The sequence below is a fragment of the Salvelinus alpinus genome, chromosome 24, assembly GCF_045679555.1.
Source record: "Salvelinus alpinus chromosome 24, SLU_Salpinus.1, whole genome shotgun sequence".
Taxonomy (NCBI): Eukaryota; Metazoa; Chordata; class Actinopteri; order Salmoniformes; family Salmonidae; genus Salvelinus; species Salvelinus alpinus.
Genome location: NC_092109.1, coordinates 31,502,463 through 31,527,617, shown reverse-complemented (window position 1 = coordinate 31,527,617; position 25,155 = coordinate 31,502,463). Strand labels below are relative to the sequence as shown.

Below are 25,155 nucleotides of genomic sequence, written 5' to 3'. Positions count from 1 at the left end.
GAAGGTGTTCATGCTTGTTTTATTAAAACTGAACACTATAACACAAATAAACAAGAGAATAACCGAAACAGTCCTGTAAGGTGAAAACACTAAGCAGAAATTAACTACCCACAAAAACCATGTGGGAAAAAGATACCTAAGTATGGTTCCCAATCAGAGACAACGATAGACAGCTGTCCCTGATTGAGAACCATACCCGGCCAAAACAAAGAAATAGAAAAAAGAACATAGAATGCCCACCCAAATCACACCCTGACCAAACCAAAATAGAGACATAAAAAGCTCTCTACGGTCAGGGCGTGACAATTAGAGGTACTGTAGGTCTGTCGGTAGACGTCTGCATATGATCCAAGTACTGAATACATCACTCTATCAGATATGTACCTAACAGAGATTAGGGGTGTACCTCCACATTGTATTAGTGATACATTTTATTACATTAACTTTTCCTGACTTACAGGACCAATGCAGTTTTTTTTACATCAATATTAAATAATTTCTGGGTAACAATATAGTACCTTACTGTAAGTTTTCCATTAAATGTACAAAAATAGCAATAATTTAGCTAGGACTGTCTGGGAGTGGTCTGAGTGGGGAGGGGGGAATCTGAAAGCTAGCTCTCGGCAGAGTGGTTTGTAACTCTCTTTGTTATTAGTTTATTAACCAATTTACCACCTGGTGATGTCACCAGGTAAGTTGAAACTCCCGCCCAGGCAAACCTGCTGATTAGAAGGTCCTGTTTAGATTGTATTTTCAACCAGAATAACACTAATCAGCTGTTGTGCAATATGATACAAAACACAGACAAAACTGAATTTTGACTGTACTGGGCTTTTAAGACAAATTTCTGTTTATTACAAGTCAGATTGATTTCTTATCACGGTACAGTGCTAGCTTGCTCTTGTGTCCACTTGATGTTACCTCTGGGTCTCATGTCTGCGTGTTGTCTTGTGTCCCAGATGGACGTGGCACAGATGAAGAAACACAAGTCTAAATAAGCACAAACAGCATGACATCACCAACAATGCCAGAACAAGTGGTAATCTGTCTCTTAGAATCTTCTCTCAAAATTAAGTATCAATGAAATCCAGGAATTTGCCTTATAGTATCAATCATTTATGAAACAACAGAAAAACTATAGTGAATATTTTTTAAATATAATTAATAATGAACAATCTTTGTTGTCTATTTGAGAAAAGTTGATGTAACGTATGTAACAAAAAAAAACGAATGAGCATCTTGTACAAAAACATTTTATATTTGCTTATTATGTGACATTTTTTATAAAATAAAAACAAGCATGTTCTTTAAGTCAAGTGGTTTAAAGTACATTTTCAATTGTATTGGGGTCATTCCACCAATTTGGTGTAACTTGGTCAAATTTCTTTTTGATTTCACCTAACTTTAAGTGCCAAATTAAGTAACAGGGTTGATCATAACAGGGTGGGGCTTTACAATGAGGGTGGAAACTTGGAGAAATGTTGGGGTCAAGTCAGTTAAAATCTTCCAAGAAGTCACAGAGGGTGCACAGAGGGAGCACAGAGGAACATGTCAAAATGCTTAATTTTGGCACTTTAGCAAGTCTTTATATATATAAAAAATCTGTATTGAATTCTCCACGTGATGTTTAAAAAATATATGTATTTAACCCCTTATTTTTGGCACTAAACAGTCTAAGCCCTGACTAAGTGTGTGTGGGGGGGGGGGGGGGGGGGGGGTTCTACTAAGCTATATGGAATCATTTTAAGGTCATACTAAGGATCATTTAGATATTAGATTTAGAATATTGTAAAAAATATTTAAAACAATTATTTGATGAACATTTTTATTTGGCCTTACTGCTATTAGCCCATACAAATGCATTGAATAACCAATTCACTACACGGGGAAAAACAGACAGCCCCCCCCCCCCCCCCAAAAAAGAATCTAAAGGAAGTTTGTTCTTAAATGTCTGTCGTATATCTAAGAGATATAAGAAAGAGCAGGGAACATGTATTTAACCCTTATTTTTGGCACTAAACAGTCTCAGTATATACTTCCATAAAATAAATTCAACTGGTACCGGGGGACCTTCAGACAAGTCTTGTGAGGTCCTAGAGCAAAACAACTGATATTTACTGACAGACGAGTCCCAAGACACTTGTGGGGGTCGTAGAGCAAAACGGAGAACACAATCGTGTTCGAGAGAGTCATCTTTCCGTAGAGGGGTTAAGATATCAAAGGGATACAAAATGCACTCTTTTTGTGTAATGACCCATTGACGTGGCTCTCATTCCACATGTATTCAAATGTATTTACGTTAATAAAATATGTATGTAGTAGTGGTTTCCCAGAGATATTATACCACACAGTGGTCTCAGTGATACAGACACAATCATCATAGTACTTTTTAAGAATTAATAAATGAATACAATATATCATTCATTAAAATCATCATACTTGCATGCATTTACAATGCTCTGGACTCATACTAGACTTCATCCACTGAATACAAGGACCAGAGGGTGAGTAGCATGTAGGCTACCTGGGTCAACCGCCTCACTCCATTTACCCAGAGAGCCATCAAATGGCCACTGATGACTCTCTACATCATACTGTGTATCTGTTATTGTCTCAGAAGTTGGACTCCTTACAGGGGATGGATCTGAAGGTCACCTCTCTGTTGTCCTCCAGGAGAACGTCATAGCGGCAGAGAGGCCTGTGTGTGAGAGAGGGTGACATGGATGATTTAGTAAAAGGTACGAGAAGTAAGATGAGAGGTGAAAATGTTATGCAAAATGCAGAGAGGAAACAGTGTTTTCACATATTGTTAAAGCTACTATATCTCTCCTCTCGCGAATCGGTACTCAACCCGGACCTGCCTATCTCACAGCAGTCAGTTATTCCTTGTCCCTGATCCCAAGAGGCCTGTAAAAAGGCTTCTTTGCCTTGACAACAGACTGGTCACAGCTTGGGTCTGGACTAAGCCTCGGTGCCAAGGGCCTTACCGAATAGCGAGCGATCCTACCTCACCCTCTTGTGAGCAGGGCTTCTACCGTAAACATTAAGTACCAACCTCTCCTTGCCTGGCTAGGACTAGATTGAGATACTATACAGACTCCTACTAATGCTTTACCTTTGACAGCTGGGTGTGGAACCATTTCTAGAAACCAGGACTCTTAACGCCTCCAGCCAGAACTGTCAATAGGCTAACTGAAATGTTTTGTTGTTTTAAGAGGGTCTTTGAGATTCTTGCTGTAATTAAAAGCGCTATACAAATTAAATCTTATTATTAATATTATTTATTATTATTATAAAATCCTCAATCAACTAACTAGAACAAAAGTCCTGAGTAAAACGACATGCACTTGTCTGACTCTTTAATTTAATGGAAACAGGTTTGGAAATAATAAAACAAGTTAATTAAAGGTTTCACAACAGGTTTAAGAAGTCCATGTGGTTACATTTATTCACATGTACATGACAAATGCAGTATTTATTTGACAATACATAATGCTTTTGGCGCCTTTAACTACATCTCTTTAGGCATTTTTTTATTGTGTTGACTGTGTTTCTGAATGTTTAATACACTACATGACCAAAAGTATGTGTACTCTTACTTGTCGAACATCTCATTCCAAAATCATGGGCATTAATATGGAGTTGTATTTATTATGGATCCCCTGCCAAGGCAGCAGCTACTCTTCCTGGTGTCCAGCAAAATTAAGGCAGTTCATACTATTTTAAAAACATAACAATACATTCACAGATTTCACAACATACTGTGTGCCCTCAGGTCCCTACTCCACCACTACCACATATCTACAGTACAAAATCCATATGTTTGTATAGTGTGCGTGGTATCGTGTGTGTGTGTGTGTGTGTGTGTGTGTGTGTGTGTGTGTGTGTGTGTGTGTGTGTGTGTGTGTGTGTGTGTGTGTGTGTGTGTGTGTGTGTGTGTGTGTGTGTGTGTGTGTGTGTGTGTGTGTGTGTGTGTGTGTGTGTGTGTGTGTGTCTGTGTGTGTGTGTGTGTGTGTGTGTGTGTCTGTGTCTGTGCCTATGTTTGTGCTGCATCATAGTCCCTGCTGTTCCATAAGGTGTATTTTAATCTGTTTTTTTAATCTAATTTTACTGCTTGCATCAGTTACTTGATGTGGAATAGAGTTCCATGGGTCTATGTAGTACTGTGCGCCTCCCATAGTCTGTTCGGGACTTGGGGACTGTGAAGAGACCTCTTGTGGCATGTCTTGTGGTGTATTCAACATGTCAATACCTCTCATAAAAACAAGTAGTGATGAAGTCAATCTCTCTGTACATCCAAGGGCCAGCCGTGCTGCCCTGTTTTGAGCCAATTGCAACTTTCCTGTCCTTTTTTGTGGCACCTGACCACACGACTGAACAGTAGTCCAGGTGTGACAAAACCAGGGCCTGTAGGACCTGCGTTGTTGATAGTGCTGTTACGAAGGTAGAGCAGCGCTTTATTATTGATTTACTTCTCCCCATCTTAGCTACTGTTGTATCAATATGTTTTGACCTTTTGCTACTATAACAGCCTCCACTCTTCTGGCAAGGCTTTCGACTAGATGATGGAACACTGTTGCGGGGACTTGCTTCGATTCAGCCACAATAGCATTAGTGAGGTCGGGCACTGATGTTGTGCGATTAGGCCTGGCTCGCAGTCGGCATTCCAATTTCTCCCAAAGGTGTATGATGGGGTTGAGGTCAGGGCCCTTTCCAGGCCAGTCAAGTTCTTCCACACCGATCTGGATAAACCATTTCTGTATGGAGGTCGCTTTGTCCACAGGTGCATTGTCACAATGAAACAGGAAGGGGCCTTCCCCAAACTGTTGCCACAATGTTGGAAGCACAGAATCGTCTAGAATGGCATTGTATGCTAAAGCCTAGCCCGAACCATTAAAAAAAGCCCCAGACTATTATTCCTCCACCACCAAACTTTACAGTTGGCACTATGCATTCGGGCAGGTAGTGTTCTCCTGGTATCCGCCAAACCCAGATTCGTCCGTCGGATTGCCAGATGGTGAAGTGTGATTCATCCCTCCAGAGAACGCGTTTCCACTGCTCCAGAGTCCAATGGCGGCGAGCTTTACACCACTCCAGCCGACGCTCAGCATTGCTCATGGTGATCTTAGGCTTGTGTACGGCTGCTCGGCCATGGAAACCCATTTCATGAAGCTTCCCGACAAACAGTTCTTGTGCTTACGTTGCTTTCAGAGGCAGATTGGAACTCTGTAGTAAGTGTTGCAACCGAGGACAGATTATTTTTACGTGCTTCGGCACTCAGTGGTCCCGTTCTGTGAGCTTGTGTGGCCTACCACTTTGCGGCTGAGCCGTTGTTGCTGCTAGACGTTTCCATTTCACAATAACAGCACTTACAGTTGACCAGGGCAGTTCTAGCAGGGCAGAAAAGGTGGCATCCTATGATGGTCCCACGTTGAAAGCCACTGAGCTCTTCAGTATGGGCCATTCTACTACCAATGTTTGTCTATGGAGATTGCATGGATGTGTGCTGAATTTAATACAGCTGTCAGCAACGGGTGTGGCTGAAATAGCCGAATCCACAAATTTGAAGGGGTGTCCACATATATATATATAATAGTGCATTTTCCTAGAATAATTACGGACCATAGCCCTTTGTCCTTTATGTTTAAGCTCAAAAGCAAAAACATAGCAATTTAACACAATGTTACTCAACACAGAAAGACATGTTTTTGGAAAAACATTTATACAATGAAGTATGCCCAACTATTGTCTGGGAATCTGTTAAAGCAAGAGACTGTATCATGTCTTACTCTTAACATGAGAAAAAGAAGACCCATATAGAATAATAGAACAGAAAATCCACGACTTAGAAAGAAAACACAATTTGGATAGAAAAGTTGAAACCCTTCAACAGTTGGAACACTTTGAAGCTTGAATATAACACAATAAGCACCCGATCTGCAGAGATTGCTGCCATCAAATCCAATAAGTTAAGAAAGAGGAAGAGGAAGAGGAACGTCCCATCTACTGTATAACATTCAAACCAAAGATGGTAGTATAACAATGGATCCTTCTAAAATGAACTCGGTCTTAAAAACATTCTATCACAAACTGTATCAATTTGAAAAACAAAAGTTCATAGGAGGATATAGTCAATTTCCTTAAGGCTGTTTTACCAATTATAAGTGCACCAGAGAAAATGTATATGGATAGAAACATTACCCCATGTGAACTATTGGAGGCCATCAATAATCTACAAATTGGGAAATCTCCTGGTAATGATGAATTCCCAGTGGAGTTTTATAGACATTTTTGTCCCAAATTATTAAAGCCAATGTTACTTATGCTCACAGTAGCACTAGAAAAAAAATGAACTTCCCCAGTCACTATGTTTGGCTACAATCCTGCTACTTAAAAATAAAGTAATGCAGAGCCTTCCGCCCAGTATCAATTTCGAATGTGGATTACAAAATCATTGCTAAAGTATTGGCTTTTCGCAAAGAAAAACATTTTTAGTTGATTCACTCAGGTCAAATAGGGTTTTCAGACAATCGCTGCAGTTTTTTCAATATAAATACATTTACATTTTAGTCATTTAGCAGATGCTCTTATCTAGAGCGACTTACACTTACAGTAGTGAGTGCACACATTTTCGTACTTTATAATTCGTACTTTATAATCCATCATTCCATATGGTGTAATGTGCATATTTGGTGGCTGTCTTAAAAATGTTTGGTTTTGGTCCGGTTTTTATTTAGTGGATTGAACTATTGTACAAATTTCGCCAAAGTGTCTATACAAACAAATGGACAGATGTCTAAATCATTTAAGTTATCAAGAGGGACAAGACAGGGATGACATTTGTATAGTTATTTATTTTCTCTAGCCACAGAACCCCTAGCATCAATAATTAGAAATCATGGCTCAATCTGGGGCATAGAGATTGGTGGAGGTCAACATGTGATATCATCGTATGCAGATTACATTTTACTTTATTTATCTGAACTAGAACATTCTCTGTCATTTATTTTCCTACTGTTGGACACCTATGGTGGTGTATCAGGATTCAAAGTGAATTGGGAGAAAACTGAAATAATATATATTTCTACTTCTCAAGCTTAGAAAGTACATTTAAGTGGAAATGGACAAACACACATATGCAATACCTGGGTGTACTTATACCAAGCAATCTGGAGGAGGCATATAAAATCAATTACTCTCCTTTAATAGATAGGTTTGAATCTGATGTCCAGCGATGGAGATCAATTCCATCCAACCTTTTAAATAGAATAAATGGCCTGCTCTCCAACTTTATTTGGAATGGAAAACCTCAAGAGTCAAATTGACTGTTTTAAGCTTACCCTATAAAGCTGGAGGTCTTGGACTACCTCATATGAAGATGTATTACTGCACAACTGCGTTCAAAGGACAGCAGACTATCCTTGTGCATGGAGCAGTATCGAAGCCACAAATGTAATACTGTATGATCTAAAATATACTTACTACTTCGGGTCCATGGCGTTGAAGAAAAAAACAGACAATCCAACAATCAATAAGACTGTTGAACAATTAGGCTAATTGACATCATTTGAGTCAAGTGGAGGTGTACCTGTGGATGTATTTCAAGGCCTACCTACAAACTCAGTGCCTCTTTGCTCGACATCATGGGAAAATCAAAAGAAATCAGCCAAGACCTCAGAAAAAAAATTGTAGACTTCCGCAAGTCTGGTTCACCCTTGGGAGCAATTTCCAAACGCCTGAAGGTACCACGTTCATCTGTACAAACAATGGTAAGCAAGTATAAACACCATGGGACCACGCAGCCGTTATACCGCTCAGGAAGGAGACGCGTTCTTTCTCCTAGAGATGAACGTACTTCGGTGCGAAAAGTGAAAATCAATCCCAGAACTACAGCAAAGGACCTTGCGATGATGCTGGAGGAAACAGGTACAAAAGTATCTATATCCACAGTAAAACGAGTCTATATCGACAAAACCTGAAAGGCCGCTCAGCAAGGAAGAAGACACTGCTCCAAAACCGCCATAAAAAAGCCAGACTACGGTTTGCAACTGCTCATGGGGACAAAGATCGTACTTTTTGGAGAAATGTCCTCTGGTCTGATGAAACAAAAATATAACTGTTTGGCCATAATGACCGTTGTTATGTTTGGAGGAAAAAGGGGGAGGCTTGCAAGCTGAAGAACACCATCCCAACCGTGAAGCATGGGGGTGGCAGCATCATGTTGTGGGGGTGCTTTCCTGCAGGTGAGACTGGTGCACTTCACAAAATAGATGGCATCATAAAGAAGGAAAATTATGTGGATATATTGAAGCAACATCTCATGACATCAGTCAGGAAGTTAAAGCTTGGTCGCAAATGGGTCTTCCAAATGGACAATGACCCCAAGCATACTTCCAAAGTAGTGGCAAAATGGCTTAAGGACAACAAAGTCAAGGTATTGGAGTGGCCATCACAAAGCCCTGACCTCATTCCTATATAAAATTTGTGGGCAGAACTGAAAAAGCGTGTGCGAGCAAGGACGCCTACAAACCTGACTCAGTTACACCAGCTCTGTCAGGAGGAATGGGTCAAAATTCACCCAATTTATTGGGGGAAGCTTGTGGAAGGCTACCCAAACGTTTGACCCAAGTTAAGCAATTTAAAGGCAATGCTACCAAATACTAATTGATGGTTGTGTGTAAACTTCTGACCCACTGGGAATGTGATGAAAGAAATAGAAGCTGAAATAAATCTTTCTCTCTACTATTATTCTGACATTTCACATTCTTAAAATAAAGTGGTGAATTTTTACTAGGATTAAATGTCTGGAATTGTGAAAAACTGAGTTTAAATGTATTTGGCTAAGGTGTATGTAAACCTCCGACTTGAACTGTATGCATAGTCACTTTACCCCTACCTACTTGTACCAATTACCTAGACTAACCTGTACCCCCGCACATTGACTCGGTACCGGTACTCCTGGTATATAGCCCCGTTATTGTTACTTTTTATAATTTTTTACTTTTGTTTATTTGGTAAATATTTTCTTAACTCTTTCTTGAATTGCATTGTTGGTTAAGGGCTTGTAAGTAAGATTTTCATGGTAAGGTCTACACCTGTTGTATTCGGCGCATGTGACAAATAAAGTTTGATTTGATTCTCAATACCATTAGTATTTGGGAAAATGTACATGAATTCATGAAGTGGATAAAACCAATATAGCCAGGTACCACTATTTGGAATAACCCCACCTTACATCCAGTGTTTAATGACAACACCTTTAAGTTCTGGTTCCAAAGTGGCATCGTGAATTTTTTAAATCTCTACTGCCATTCAGTCAATATCAAAAAAGAGTTGTATTATTCAAGGGAAATTTCTTTAAGTTCTTACAACTCTGGCATCTAGCACAGAAAAAATACTGAAAGAAGCTGCTACAACAAAGAAGTTGATTGAAGTTATATTAAGGGTTTATTAAAACTCTACCTGATGGTTCAGAACATATAAGGGAAAAATGGGAAACAGATCTAAAGAAAGAAATTGAGGAGAACCATTGGTCACAGATATGTGAAAATGTTCATACCTGCCCTACAACCTAAAAGATAAACTAATGCAATTTAAGATAAGCTATAGGACTTACTTCACTCCTGCCAGAAAGCATGTAATGCACCAAGAAATGTCACATCTCTGTTAGAGATTCAAAAAGCACAAAGGAAATCTATTACATATATTGTGACAAACTGACACCATTTTGAGATAATGTATGTCAGGGATCATAAACTAGATTCAGCCACAGGCCAATTTTTTTTCTTGAGCAGATGGTCTGGGGGCTGGAACATAATTACAAATCATTTGTAGACTGCAAATCGACTGCAACAGTTATAATATAATTTGATTAAAACAATCATTTCAAACCTTGCGTACATTTGTATACGATCACGTGCTTTCTATTATGCATCGGAATACTTGGCCACAGATTAACAAAATTAAAATAAATTGGAGCTGATTTCCTGGTGTTTTTACAGTCTTTTATGTCCAACAACTAAAAAAAATATATATTTATTTATACAGTATATACAGTACCAGTCAAAAGTTTGGACACACCTACTCATTCCAGAGTTTCTTTATTTTCACTATTTTCTACATTGTAGAATAATACTGAAGACATCAAAACTATGAAATAACGCATGGAATCATGTAACCAAAAAAGTGCTAAACAAATCAAAATATATTTCATATTTGATATTCTTCAAAGTACCCACCATTTGCCTTGATGACAGCTTTCCACAGTCTTGGCCATGAGAAACAAGATTCTCTGATTTGATGAAATCAAGATTGAACTCTTTGGCCTGAATGCCAAGCATCACTTCTGGAGGAAACCTGGCACCATCCCTACAGTGAAGCAAGGTGGTAGTAGCATCATGCTGATATTTTTTCAGTGGCAGGGTCTAGTCAGGATCGAGGCAAAGATGAACAGATCAAAATACAGAGAGATCCTTCATGAAAACTTGCTCCAGAGCACTCAAGACCTCAGCCTGGGGTGAAGGTTCACCTTCCAACAGGACATCAACCCTAAGCACACAGCCAAGACAACGCAGGAGTGGCTTCGGGACTAGTCTCTGAATGTCTTTGAGTGGCCCAGCCAGAGCCCGGACTTGAACCTGATCGAACATCTCTGGAGAGACCTGAAAATAGCTGTGCAGCAATGCTCCCAATCCAACCTGGCAGAGCTTGAGAGGATCTACTGAGAAGAATGGGAGAAACTCCCCATATACAGGTGTGCCAAGCTTGTAGCGTCATAGCCAAGAAGGCTCGATGCTGTAATCGCTGCCAAAGGTGCTTCAACAAAGTACTGAGTCTGATACTTTTTGCTAATAAATTAGCAAACATTTCTAAAAACCTGTTTTTCATTTGTCAGTATGTGGTATTGTGTGTAGATTGATGAGGGGGGAAAAACAACTTAATCAATTTTATAATAAGGCTGTAACGTAACAAAATGTGGAAAAAGTCAAGGGGTCTGAATATTTTCCGAAGGCACTGTATGGAGACTGTTTAGTTAGATACCTTTTTTTTTAACATGTATTTTTCTTATCTCTTAGATATAGGATAGACACTTCAGAACAAACTTCCTTAACATTTTTGGGGTGGGACTATCTGTTGTTCCATGTAGTGAATCTGTCATTCAATGCATTTGTATGGGCTAACAGGGCTTAGACTGTTAAGTGATAAATAAGGAGTTAAATACATGAACAAAAAAAAACATGTTTCCTGATCTTTCTGGTATCGCTCAGATATAGGACAGACAAGACTTCTCTTAACCCTAACAGCTAGGGCTAGCTAATGTTAGCGTTAGCCACCTAGCCACTTAGCTAACGTTAGCCACAACAAATTGGAATTCGTAACATGTCATACGTTTAGCAAATTCGTAACATATTGTACGTTGTGCAAATTTGTAACTTATCATACTAAATGGATTAATACATACCATACGAAACAGCACTGTACGTACAGCACCATTCTCAGAAAGTCCTCAACAGTACAGAACTCCAAATGGACCAATTTTGGATGGGTGCACTTACTGTATACAATGATTTATGTGTGTCTCTAAGTGTGCATATGCTATCTCCCTGGGTATAAAACCTTGCTCCTTTTTTAACATACGCTGCTTTTCAAATGGAACATATAACATTTCTATAGTATACCTCAAACTGCAGATACACAGGATGTCATTATCTAAGTATAATTTCCTGTTGCAACAACAGACTTTTAATCTTCTCTCAACCCCAAAAGATCCCTTGCATTGGCAGTATTCACATTTTACTTCACACAAGGTTTATTTAACATTTCCAATTTTAATCAAATTATAATTGCTATCAACCTTTTCCAACAACACGAAAGGGAAAAGTAAAAGAAAAGGTGCCACGTAGAAAATAGGTGACACGTGATAGAAGCTTTAGAGGAAAGAGGATGTGACGAACACTGACCTGTCTTTGCGCTCCAGGTGTGTGAGACGGATGCGGAGCACCCGTAGTTTGTACTTAGGTTTAAATGCATTCACCCTGGAGAATTTGATTGAGATCTTGTGGACTTTCTGAAGGTCTTTTTCAAACTGGGCCAGTAATCGGGTCTCTGAGTACTTCTTAAAACTGGATGCTTTACTGAAGAAGGAGAGCATATGAGATGTTAATGAGATTCCCCAGAGTGTATATCTATACTGTATGTACAGTATGTGTTGTTTTGGTAATGATACAGTGAGTAAATAGTTACTTACTGGTTTATTGTTGCCTCTGTCACCTCACTACCATTGTGTAGTTTTATGGTGATGTAGCCCCAGCGAGTATCACGGTTCCATGTTACAATGTCCACCCAATAGTTTGTCTCTGAGAGAGAGAGGTAAAAAAGTACATACATTCATTTGATTTCCTCTGACCAATGACCTAGTTACAGATCTCTGTACGTTTCCATTCATTGAATAGGCACAGCAACATATTTTTTAACAACTTTGACAGAGCTCTTGTTAGTCTTGCTATACTGTACGTTTTGCCTGATCATTTAAAATAAGCCAGGCATGCAAAGCTAGACCAGGAAGACCATCACAGAAAAATGACTGGCCATTATGTACAACAGTATTCCCGGCAAATCTCTCTTTAGAGGTCAAATGTGTGTGCAAGCTGATGATTATCCTCTTACTGCAGTATGGTGTCTGTTTATTGGTGGTGAAGAAAGCCTTGGTTTGCCGCAGAGGCACCAGAGACTCCTTCCACTCTATGATGTCATAACCTGAAACAACAGATAAAACAGCCATGTTATGTCTACGTGAAGGGACACTGCATTCCAAAACAGATTGCGTTTCACATTGAAGAACTATGGTTGCTATTGGACAGGCATGTGAAAAGATCTGATGTGATTGGTCAAAATAGCAACTAGTGTGATTTAAAAAAAATCAGAATTGGGCTGCATGTGTAAGTGCAGCCTATGTGTGATTCAGTAATGTACATTCGCTTAATTAAGGCCTTGATTTTGGCGAGTAGGTAAACTATCACATCTTTACGTGATTAAAAAAAGCTTTTAATGAGATGAAACTCATGAATCTAAGGGGAGTTAGAGGGCCCACCAAATACAGGGCATCCGGCAGGTTTGAATTGATCACAGTCCATGCAAAGTCCGTCCAGGAAGTCAGTGTAGGAGGTGCAGGGGAAGGCCCTGATGTTACAGGTCCGGTTCAGGGAACCCAGATAGAGGAGCACTGATCTCTGGTGGTCACACTTAAAATAGCTGGACCCTGGGAGAGTAGGAAGGGGAGAACTGAGGATGGATTTAGAGGACATCAGTGATGTATTTACCATTACAGGAATAAACTATGTGATACACATGTTGAATTCATATCTTATGTATCAATCGAAGGACGGTCTCTTACTAAGCGACTTACCTGATAAGATGGTCAGTGGACAGCCAGGCTGGTCGGCTCCACCGTTAGCATAGAAATCAATGTGGCCCAAAGGCTTCCTGAAACCAAATGCTGGTAACGCACAATGAACACGTGACAGAACAGGAAACACATCACATGACTACATGATTCCCATTGTATTAAACCAAACAGGCAAGCAGAGGCACATACCGTCCATGTCTGTGTGCACAACGTCCACAAACTGTGCATCTGTAGGGTCCAGACGATCCTCAGGGGGTTTCCCGTTGAACTGAGGCCCCGCTGGATCTACAGCTGATCAGGTCAATATCAGATCAGTACAGATGTAGGATCTTCATTTTATCACTCTTTGCAAACTTGTAGTGTATTCAAGGTTTAAAAAGGCTTCTAAAGTTTGTATCCATAATAAAAACGACAAAGAAGAAACAGAAAATCTATTCTAACCTGTGATCCTCCCAATTTTGCCATTGAACTTGGCTCCAACAAAGCCTGTGATGTGAGCTCCTAGACTGAGCCCAATCATATGGATGGAACTAAGAGAGGCCCCATTCTCCTGACACAGACAAAACAGGCAAAAGAGATACTACACTGTTAGTACAAAGTAATACATTTGGCCCTCATCAAATATGTTCGGTATTCAGACTAAGCACCCATTCTTAACCTGCATGTTTCGGATGAAGGCAGTGAGGTTGTCCGCTGTATCTCGTGAGTAGGTCACAACTTTCAGGTAGTTGATATTGGCAGCTCCGTGGTTCCAGTCCACCACCAGGACATTCATGTCTCCGCGGGCCAACAGCTGCTCTATGATGTTATTCAACCAGTTGGGCGGAGCGCCCGTAGGACGGTAGCCATGAACGACAAAAGTGGTGGGCTTGGTGAGGTTGAACTGGGGCTGGGCTGACAGGTTATGGTGGGACAGCTCCTGACCACAGGTCAGATTAGCTCTGGTGTACAGCAACAGCTTCACATACAGACTGGTTCCAATGATAGCGTGATAAAGGTCCAGATAAGTGAACACATCACATTCATGGGCTAGAGACAGGGTTAGTCAAGGGGAAAGAGAGAGAGTCAGAAAGAAGAAATCACCATCATTGCTGATTGGGAAGTAACATAAGCAGCCTTTCCTTTAAGTGACTGCTTACACAGCCTGTTTATGTGATGATTTAAAGTTTCCAAATGGTCGGCCAATAGCTGGGGGGGTATTATTTGATGTCCCCACCCTATGTGTAGCACAGTTAAACGGCACTTAATCAAGTGTGTATGTATGTGTGTGTGTGCATGCGTGTGTGTAAGGTCACCATACCTCTATATATTTCAACAGATCCCAGCAGCAGTGCCAGGAACCACCAAAAGATCATCATTCAGTTCTGCAATGGTTACAAAATGCCATAAAACAGGGTGAATCCCTTTTTCCAACTATTGTAAAGTAACACTATTTGATTGTACATTAACATGGTGAGACCAGTTGACTGAGCTGGATAGCTCTGTCCCTCTCGCTTACATTGTGTGATTATGGTGAATTTGTGTACTACTGGGCATGCCGTGGTGCTGCATTTGCTTCACCGCATCAATAATGGCATGTGTAAGCTTGTAAAGTAGGCAAAAGAGGGAAGATTTCAAAAAGCGTAAGTTCTCTAAAGCTAGTGAGCTATTTTTGATTGCAATTGAGAAGTATCCCCCAATTGTCACTGGAGAGTCACTCTGTCATCAGAACAGCTCATGGACATAGGTTGATACTGAAGCAGCACTCTGGTCATGTAAATGTAATGACAGATCAGCACTAGGTAATTTACTAGGTAGTTTTCTAATCATGATTCTGCAGTGTGTGGCTTTCTTCATTGTTACAATAAAATTAATGAGGAGATAGGAAGACATTCTTCCTGACTGATCCTGCATTCAACTCGAATAGTGATAGGCATTACTGATGGTCATTGATATGGCAAGTATCAGATGCATTTTTTCTAACAGATGTCAATATCACATTGGTTTGAATGAATAACATTGTGTGGACTGTGTGGGCTTCACTTCAAAGGCTTGTGAAATTCAGACAACTGCTTGCTGATTGCCCATTGGGTCAGGTATGAGTGTTCTGGGGTCCTAACCTTCCCAGTCAGTTTGAATACAATGGGAAGGCATCAGCAGGCAGTTAAGTATGCTAAACTGAGAGCTGGTGAGAGGGTTTGTGATGGCCGGAACAGTCATGTATGCTCTCTTACATAAAAGTGTAGGTTAACAGCAAGGATAAAACAATATCTTGATATGCCTTGCTCAAACAATAATGATATCATATTGCATTATTGATATTGGTGCTCACCACTAAGACAGCACAGACACCTTCTTAATTAGTAGCACAGATATAAGCACATTATCATTGCATTCTTTGGAACTCAAGTGACAGTAACTTCCAAAGTTGCCTCACCCTCCCGGCTACAGTTTCACTTCCTGTTTGTATGACAAAGGGATCCAATCTTTGTCTTAGTACAGTTTTTAATAAAAACATATTCCTAGGAAACGTGTAAGCCTATAGCATGCATAAAAGTAAGTGTGTGTATGTGTGTGAGAGAGAATGAGAGAGAGATAATAAAAAAGGAATTTGGTAAAAGCCCGTCTGGATTACTGCAACTCGCTGTTGGCTGGGCTCCCTGCCTGTGCCATTAAACCCCTACAACTCATCCAGAACGCCGCAGCCCGTCTGGTGTTCAACCTTCCCAAGTTCTCTCACGTCACCCCGCTCCTCCGCTCTCTCCACTGGCTTCCAGTTGAAGCTCGCATCCGCCACAAGACCATGGTGCTTGCCTACGGAGCTGTGAGGGGAACGGCACCTCAGTACCTTCAGGCTCTGATCAGGCCCTACACCCAAACAAGGGCACTGCGTTCATCCACCTCTGGCCTGCTCGCCTCCCTACCACTGAGGAAGTACAGTTCCCGCTCAGCCCAGTCAAAACTGTTCGCTGCTCTGGCACCCCAATGGTGGAACAAACTCCCTCACGACGCCAGGACAGCGGAGTCAATCACCACCTTCCGGAGACACCTGAAACCCCACCTCTTCAAGGAATACCTAGGATAGGATAAAGTAATCCTTCTGACCCCCCCCCCCCCCTTAAAAGATTTAGATGCACTATTGTAAAGTGGTTGTTCCACTGGATGTCATAAGGTGAATGCACCAATTTGTAAGTCGCTCTGGATAAGAGCGTCTGCTAAATGACTTAAATGTAAATGTAAATGTAAAAGGAAAAAAATGGTTTCAGACCACCATAACCTAATGCAGTAATAACACCTTTGATCTCCCCTGTGACAACGACACTGCTTGGCCATCAGTGTGAAACCTTGTGGTTAATCCTTGTGGTTGTGTTCAAAACTTCTTGGATGTGGTCATGTACTGAGCTGGATTGTCGTCAAAACACAAAGCTAATAATCCACACAACCGGGAGCCGGTTAGATGACTGAATGTAATGTAAATGTTGAATGGCTTCAGTGCAGGTAGATTGTAGGTTTTAATATTCAGTAATTAGAAGGGGGGAAAAGGTTAAAAGTAATCCACACAATCAGAAGAACAACGCCTGTACATGTTGCTCACAGACAACGTGTTTTATTTATATTATTAGACCTCACATGTTTACAGTAATAAAAACCCTGCTGTAATGCCATTCTCCATAGTGTACATGCTGTAGTCTGCTCTGCCAACAATCTACTCTATTATAGAATAATAATACTGCTGAAGAAGCTTTAAAACCTGATTCAGGGAGAAATATAGGGAGTATGAGAGAGATAAGCAGAGAGGAATTGAGACATTGTGGAAGTCTTACCTTGTTGTTACCTTGGGAGCACTGGTTCCCTGGGCTCAGTGTGTCAAGAGATCCAGAGCCCTCTATTCATGTCTGCGTGTCTGTGTTCACTAGAGAAAGTAAGAGGTGAGACCACAGAGCGATATAAACTCCCACTGTTCTAGCCTGGCCACACCCCCCTGCCCAAGGACATAATTTGACACATTCCTACTCAGGTTGCTGAGATAGCTATCTAGCCCTTTCACACGTACCATCATACATGGTGTGATCGTTCTACAGTGGTCCCTGAAGCATACGATCACACCCCGTGTGATTAGAACACTCATTTAGAACGGCCAGTTTCGAATAACGCAACAATCAGCATTTGAGCTGGCCACACTTTTTTCAGAAACTATTTACACAAACACTGTCGTCACAAAGTTATGTCCCGAATGTGAGCAGTTTATTTTTGGATGCAATGTTCAGTTATTCACAAAAGTGTATATATAGCATAACACAATCATCCTAAACGGAAAAATGTAGGCTACATTTGTCCTAGCGCTAACTGAGGAAAGATTGAGCAACACAAGCGGTCATATTTTCTAACTCTCGGCTGACATAAACTACAATATGAATTAGCTAATAGCAATTACTATGTATAATTAATCACATCAAGCGTGAGCTCACTGTTGATCAAAATATTTGAGTAAAACACTTTCTAGAAATCGAAAGTAATCCGACGATTAGTTTCAGCACGCAGCCAGGCTTTTTCCCCTCACAGAAATCAAAGATAAGACAAGATGAGTTTGGTCTGTTTATAGTATGCATGTTGAAGGTGTATGTCGTCTACCATCGTTCACATCCCACATTCACTTCCTGAAGTTCTCAAAAAACGAGTGAACCCTTACTCATTTTGCTATAGCATCTTTGGTCCGACAGACGATCAAGTGAAACCCAGAATGCATTGTATGTCAACAAACATGGCTCCACACACATAGCTGGAATTAGCTTAGCTCATCATAATCAGTACAACCTTCCAAAACATTATTTTACACACATACTATGTGCCCATTACAATCTATGCAAAAATAATCGGAATGCATGATTTATCACCGGTAATTGAAAAACGTGAATGAAATAGTAAATAGTAAATATATCAATAATACCACACAAACATTTTCTGATAGTGATTTATTGATACAAGTGGCGCGTGCTGGCAGTCAACCACGTAACCTCCCACTCTGAGCCATTCAGTGTTGTTATGTATGTAGCTAGTGAGCTAAGCTGTAGCATTAGCAATGTCTTTCAAAAGGAGACAACTCACAAATAAAGAAATTCTGGAGATTAAAAAAAAAATCTGACAATGAGTCTGAAAGTCAGGAATCAGATTCTGACAGTGACAGAGGACCCCTTGTCCACTGACAAAGTCCCAGTTCCATTAGAAGATGCTGGTGGTGATGGTGGCAGACTGACAGTGGATGAAGTACAGGAGTTCTATGGTAGCTGGAAGGCTGCCAGCCATTTCACCCCTCCTGGCCCTGCTGATTGTGTAGATGAGTCCCAGTCTGTAGTGCAACGCCCCTTGCCATTTCCATCAGAGGCAGAGTGCTTCAAGTTGTTTCTGACAGAGGAGCTGGTGGGAAACATAGTAGAGACCAATCGCTATGCCTTGGAGCTACAGGATAAGAGAGAGCAAGGAGTGGGGGGACAACCACAATTAGTGAAATGTATACATTCCTGGTGACAGTAAAGAAGAACTCCCTAAGAGAATACTGAAGCAGAGATCCCATTTTTGCAACTCCTTTCTTTGCCACCCTCTTTTCCCAAGACTGCTTTCTAGTTCTGCTGCTATGACTGCATTTCATCAACAACGCTACTACCATCCTAAATGACCCGTTATACAAAACAAGAAATGTTAACAGCTGGCAGTAAAGTGCCATGACAAACGAGACGTCCATGTCCTCTCCACTGTCCATACAGCAACCATGTCGGCCACAGGGAAGGTGGACCACCTGACGGGAGAGAGAAACAAACCAGACAGAGAAACATCAAACCAGACTGCGTGCTTGACTATTACCTCAAAATGGGGGCAGTGGATAAGGCTGACATGATAGACAGCTTTGTGGAATGCACTCAGAAAACGACCAAGTGGTATAAGATATTTTTCCAGGGTAGCGTCAAAATACAACATGCCAATACTTCTGACGCATTTAGCATTGTTTTACAGAGCTAATAGAATAATGTAACTAGCTACATAAGCACGATTGAATATAACACCATAAAAGGTGAGTAACGTTACCTAGCGTGTCCGCGGTTATAAGGAATATACACAAATATATTATGCTCCATACACACAGTGAGCTACAGTAGAAACGGGTTAACACGACACAAACTATTATAACGTAATTAGGCACTTACTTTGATAGAAACGCAGTCTGGATTTGAAGATGGGTGTCTGTAGTGACGCCTCTAGCACTGAGACGCTGTGCCACTTGAGTCATAAAGCCAGGGTAGCTTCAAAATACAACACATGCTAATACTTCCCTGACGCAATTAGCATTGTTTTCCAGAGCTAATAGAATAATGTAGCTAGATACCTAAGCGTTGAGTATAACACCATAAATGTTATGAAATGAGTAACGTTACATCGCGTGTCCGCGGTTATAAGGAATATACACAAAAACATGATGCTACAGTGGAAACGACATAACACGACATGCAGAAACTATTATAACGTAATAAGGCACTTTGATAGAAACGCACACATTTCCAAAGTTATTATTGGTAACGAAAACAACTTTGATTGCGATGCAGGCGACAGGTGGAAAATATGAACACGTGTATGCAGGACGGCAGATGAGTAAATGACTTGGCTGGAGATCACTCTGTCATGCTGATTGAGTTCGAATAACAGACTGGAAGCTTCAAAAGGAGGGTGGTACTTGGAATCATGGTTCTTCCTCTGTCAATCATGGTTACCTGCAAGGAAACACGTGCTGTCATCATTGCTTTGCACAAAAAGGGCTTCACAGGCAAGGATATTGCACCTAAAGATTGCACCTAAATCAACCATTTATCGGATCATCAAGAACTTCAAGGAGAGCGGTTCAATTGTCGTGAAGAAGGCTTCAGTGCGCCCAAGAAAGTCCAGCAAGCGCCAGGATCGTCTCCTAAAGTTGATTCAGCTGCGGGATCGGGGTACCACCAGTACAGAGCTTGCTCAGGAATGGCAGCAGGCATGTGTGAGTGCATCTGCACGCACAGTGAGGCAAAGACTTTTGGAGGATGGCCTGGTGTCAAGAAGGGCAGCAAAGAAGCCACTTCTCTCCAGGAAAAACATCAGGGACAGAATGATATTCTACAAACGGTACAGGGATTGGACTGCCGAGGACTGGGGTAAAGTCATTTTCTCTGATGAATCCCCTTTCCGATTGTTTGGGGCATCCGGAAAAAAGCTTGTCCGGAGAAGACAAGGTGAGCGCTACCATCAGTCCTGTGTCATGCCAACAGTAAAGCATCCTGAGACCATTCATGTGTGTGGTTGCTTCTCAGCCAAGGGAGTGGGCCCACTCACAATTTTGCCTAAGAACACAGCCATGAATAAAGAATGGTACCAACACATCCTCCGAGAGCAACTTCTCCCAACCCTCCAGGAACAGTTTGGTGACGAACAATGCCTTTTCCAGCATGATGGAGCACCTTGCCATAAGGCAAAAGTGATAACTAAGTGGCTCGGGGAACAAAACATCGATATTTTGGGTCCTTGGCCAGGAAACTCCCCAGACCTTAATCCCATTGAGAACTTGTGGTCAATCCTCAAGAGGCGGGTGGACAAACAAAAAACCACAAATTCGGACAAATTCCAAGCATTGATTATGCAAGAATGGGCTGCCATCAGTCAGGATGTGGCCCAGAAGTTAATTGACAGCATGCCAGAGCGGATTGCAGAGGTCTTGAAAAAGAAGGGTCAATACTGCAAATATGGACTCTTTGCATCAACTTCATGTAATTGTCAATAAAAGCTTTGACACTTATGAAATGCTTGTAATTATACTTTTGACAAAAATATCTAAAGACACTGAAGCAGCAAACTTTGTGAAAATTAATATTTGTATCATGCTCAAAACTTTTGGCCACGACTGTACATCTGGAGTTGTAATTTTTCTACAGTAATCATATCAAAAACATTTACTTTTGATCAATAAAATGTAATCCGATGACTGTATATGGTAGTCTAATCTAATGTCTCTGATAGCCGTAGGACAAACTTTTGGTCTCTGATGAATTTTCACTCCTAAAATGAGCAGCATAGGAGCTTTCAAAAAGCAACATTTTTTGTGTTAAACGCTCTGCAACAAAGCTTTCTTAGTGTCCAACAAGCTTTCTCTGCCCTTGACCTTGTTCTGAACACCTCTAAAACAAAGGTCATGTGGTTTGGTAAGACGAATGCCCCTCTCCCCACCTGTGTAATTACTACCTCTGAGGGTTTAGAGCTTGAGGTAGTCACCTCATACAAGTACTTGGGAGTATGGCTAGATGGTACACTGTCCTTCTCTCAGCACATATCAAAGCTGAAGGCTAAAGTTAAATCTAGACTTGGTTTCCACTATCGTAATCACTCCTCTTTCACCCCAGCTGCCAAACTAACCCTGATTCAGATGACCATCCTACTCATATTAGATTATGGAGACGTAATCTATAGATCAGCAGGTGAGGGTGCTCTCGAGTGGCTAGATGTTCTTTACCATTCGGCCGTCAGATTTGCCACCAATGCTCCTTATAGGACACATCACTGCACTCTATACTCCTCTGTAAACTGGTCATCTCTGTATACCCTTCGCACTGGTTGATGCTTATTTATAAAACTATCTTAGGCCTCACTCCCCCCTATCTGAGATACCTACTGTACTGCAGCTCTCATCCTCCACATACAACACCCGTTCTGCCAGTCATGTTCTGTTAAAAGTCCCCAAAGCACACACATCCCTGGGTCACTCCTCTTTTCAGTTCTCTGCAGCTAGCGACTGGAACGAGCTGCAAAAAACACTCAAACTGGACCGTTTTATCTCCATCTCTTCATTCAAAGACTCAATCATGGACACTCTTACTCACAGTTGTGTCTGCTTCGCGTGATGTATTGTTGTCTCTACTAGAGGTCAACCGATTAATCGGCATGGATGAGTAATTAAGGCCGATTTCAAGTTTTCATAACAAACGGTAATCTGCCTTTTTGGACGCCGATTACATTGCAATCCACGAGGAGACTGCATGGCAGGCTGACCACCTGTTACGCGAGTGCAGCATCAAAAAGACCTTGTGGCTGCAAGGCGCCAAAGTAAGTTGCTGCTAGCATTAAACTTATCTTATAAAAAAACTATCTTCACATAATCACTAGTTAACTACATATGGTTGATGATATTACTAGGTTAACTAGCTTGTTCTGCGTTGCATATAATCAATACGGTGCCTATTACTTTATCATCGAATCACAGCCTACTTCAGCTTCGCCAAACGGATGATGATTTAACAAAAGCGCATTCGCAAAAAAAACACAATCGTTGCAATAATGTACCTAACCATAAACATCAATGCCTTTCTTAAAATCAATACACAAGTATTGATTTTTAAACCTGCATAGGTAGTTCAAAAAATTCATGTTAGCAGGCAATATTAACTAGGGAAATTGTGTCACATCACTTGCGTTCAGTGCAAGCAGTCAGGGTATATGCAACAGTTTGGGCCGCCTGGCTCATTGCGAACTGTTGAAAGGCCATTTATTCCTAACAGAGATCGTAATTAATTTGCCAGAATTTTACATAATTATGACATAACATTGAAGGTTGTGCAACGTAACAGTAATATTTAGACTTAGGGTTGCCACCCGTTCGATAAAATACAGAACGGTTCCGTATTTCACTGAAATAATAAACGCTTTGTTTTCGAAATGATCGTTTCCGGATTTGACTATATTAATGACCAAAGGCTTGTATTTGTGTGTTTATTATATTATAATTAAGTATATGATATGATATTTGATAGAGCAGTCTGACTGAGCGGTGGTAGGCAGCAGCAGGCTCGTAAGCATTCATTCAAACAGCAGCTCTTAGCAATGCTTGAGGCACAGCGCTGTTTATGACTTCAAACCTATCAACTCCCGAGATTAGGCTGGCAATACTAAAGTGTCTATAAGAACATCCAATAGTCAAAGGTATATGAAATACAAATGATATAGAGAGAAATAGTCCTATAATAATTACAACCTAACACTTAACTGGGAATATTGAAGACTCATGTTAAAAGGAACCACCAGCTTTCATATATTCTCATGTTCTGAGCAAGGAACTTAAACGTTAGCTTTTTTTACATGGCACATGCTGCACTTTTACTTTCTTCTCCAACACTGTGTTTTTACATTATAAAAACCAAATTGAACATGTTTCATTATTTATTTGAGACTACATTTATTTTATTTATGTATTATATGAAGTTAAAATAAGTGTTCATTGTTCATACAGTATTGTTGTAATTGTCATTTATTACACACATATACAGTGGGGAGAACAAGTATTTGATACACTGCCGATTTTGCAGGTTTTCCTACTTACAAAGCATGTAGAGGTCTGTAATTTTTATCATAGGTACACTTCAACTGTGAGACGGAATCTAAAGCAAAAATCCAGAAAATCACATTGTATGATTTTTAAGTAATTAATTAGCATTTTATTGCATGACATAAGTATTTGATCACCTACCAACCAGTAAGAATTCCGGCTCTCACAGACTTGTTAGTTTTTCTTTAAGAAGCCCTCCTGTTCTCCACTCATTACCTGTATTAACTGCACCTGTTTGAACTCGTTACCTGTATAAAAGACACCTGTCCACACACTCAATCAAACAGACTCCAACCTCTCCACAATGGCCAAGACCAGAGAGCTGTGTAAGGACATCAGAGATAAAATTGTAGACCTGCACAAGGCTGGGATGGGCTACAGGACAATAGGCAAGCAGCTTGGTGAGAAGGCAACAACTGTTGGCGCAATTATTAGAAAATGGAAGAAGTTCAAGATGACAGTCAATCACCCTCGGTCTGGGGCTCCATGCAAGATCTCACCTCGGGGGGCATCAATGATCATGAGGAAGGTGAGGGATCAGCCCAGAACTACACGGCAGGACCTGGTCAATGACCTGAAGAGAGCTGGGACCACAGTCTCAAAGAAAACCATTAGTAACACACTACGCCGTCATGGATTAAAATTCTGCAGCGCACGCAAGGTCCCCCTGCTCAAACCAGTGCATGTCCAGGCCCGTCTGAAGTTTGCCAATGACCATCTGGATGACCCAGAGGAGGAATGGGAGAAGGTCATGTGGTCTGGACAAAAATAGAGCTTTTTGGTCTAAACTCCACTCGCCGTGTTTGGAGGAAGAAGAAGGATGAGTACAACTCCAAGAACACCATCCCAACCGTGAAACATGGAGGTGGAAACATCATTCTTTGGGGATGCTTTTCTGCAAAGGGGACAGGATGACTGCACCGTATTGAGCGGAGGATGGATGGGGCCATGTATCGCGAGATCCTGGCCAACAACCTCCTTCCCTCAGTAAGAGCATTGAAGATGGGTCGTGGCTGGGTATTGCCCAGCGACAGCCCTGAAACCTGAAGGATCTGGAGAAGGTCTGTATGGAGGAGTGGGCTAAAATCCCTGCTGCAGTGTGTGCAAACCTGGTCAAGAACTACAGGAAACATATATGATCTCTGTAATTACAAACAAAGGTTTCTGTACCAAATATTAAGTTCTGCTTTTCTGATGTATCAAAAACTTATGTCATGCAATAAAATGCAAATTAATTACTTAAAAATCATACAATGTGATTTTCTGGATTTTTGTTTTAGATTTCGTCTCACAGTTGAAGTGTACCTATGATAAAAATTACAGACCTCTACATGCTTTGTAAGTAGGAAAACCTGCAAAATCTGGCAGTGTATCAAAT

General features: G+C 40.9%; 1 protein-coding gene across 4 annotated transcripts; it reads right to left on the bottom strand.

The window, feature by feature from the left end:
- Nucleotides 1-20,669, bottom strand: LOC139552630 (lipase member H-like). 4 transcript variants are annotated; one of them, XM_071364519.1, is made up of 13 exons: nucleotides 19,585-20,662; nucleotides 17,439-19,178; nucleotides 17,209-17,297; nucleotides 14,706-14,769; nucleotides 14,064-14,434; nucleotides 13,847-13,955; nucleotides 13,595-13,696; nucleotides 13,406-13,495; nucleotides 13,091-13,258; nucleotides 12,667-12,756; nucleotides 12,248-12,356; nucleotides 11,961-12,134; nucleotides 1-2,698 (listed from the first exon to the last, which is right to left on the bottom strand). In XM_071364519.1, exons 4-13 carry the CDS (start codon nucleotides 14,761-14,763, stop codon nucleotides 2,614-2,616), a joined length of 1,356 nt encoding a protein of 451 aa, XP_071220620.1. In that variant the 5' UTR covers nucleotides 14,764-14,769; nucleotides 17,209-17,297; nucleotides 17,439-19,178; nucleotides 19,585-20,662; the 3' UTR covers nucleotides 1-2,613. The 4 variants fall into 4 exon arrangements, with proteins under 4 accessions (XP_071220620.1, XP_071220621.1, XP_071220622.1 ...); XM_071364520.1 differs by having other exon boundaries at nucleotides 17,854-19,178; XM_071364521.1 differs by having other exon boundaries at nucleotides 18,075-19,178.
- Between the last annotated feature and the right edge of the window lie 4,486 nt (nucleotides 20,670-25,155).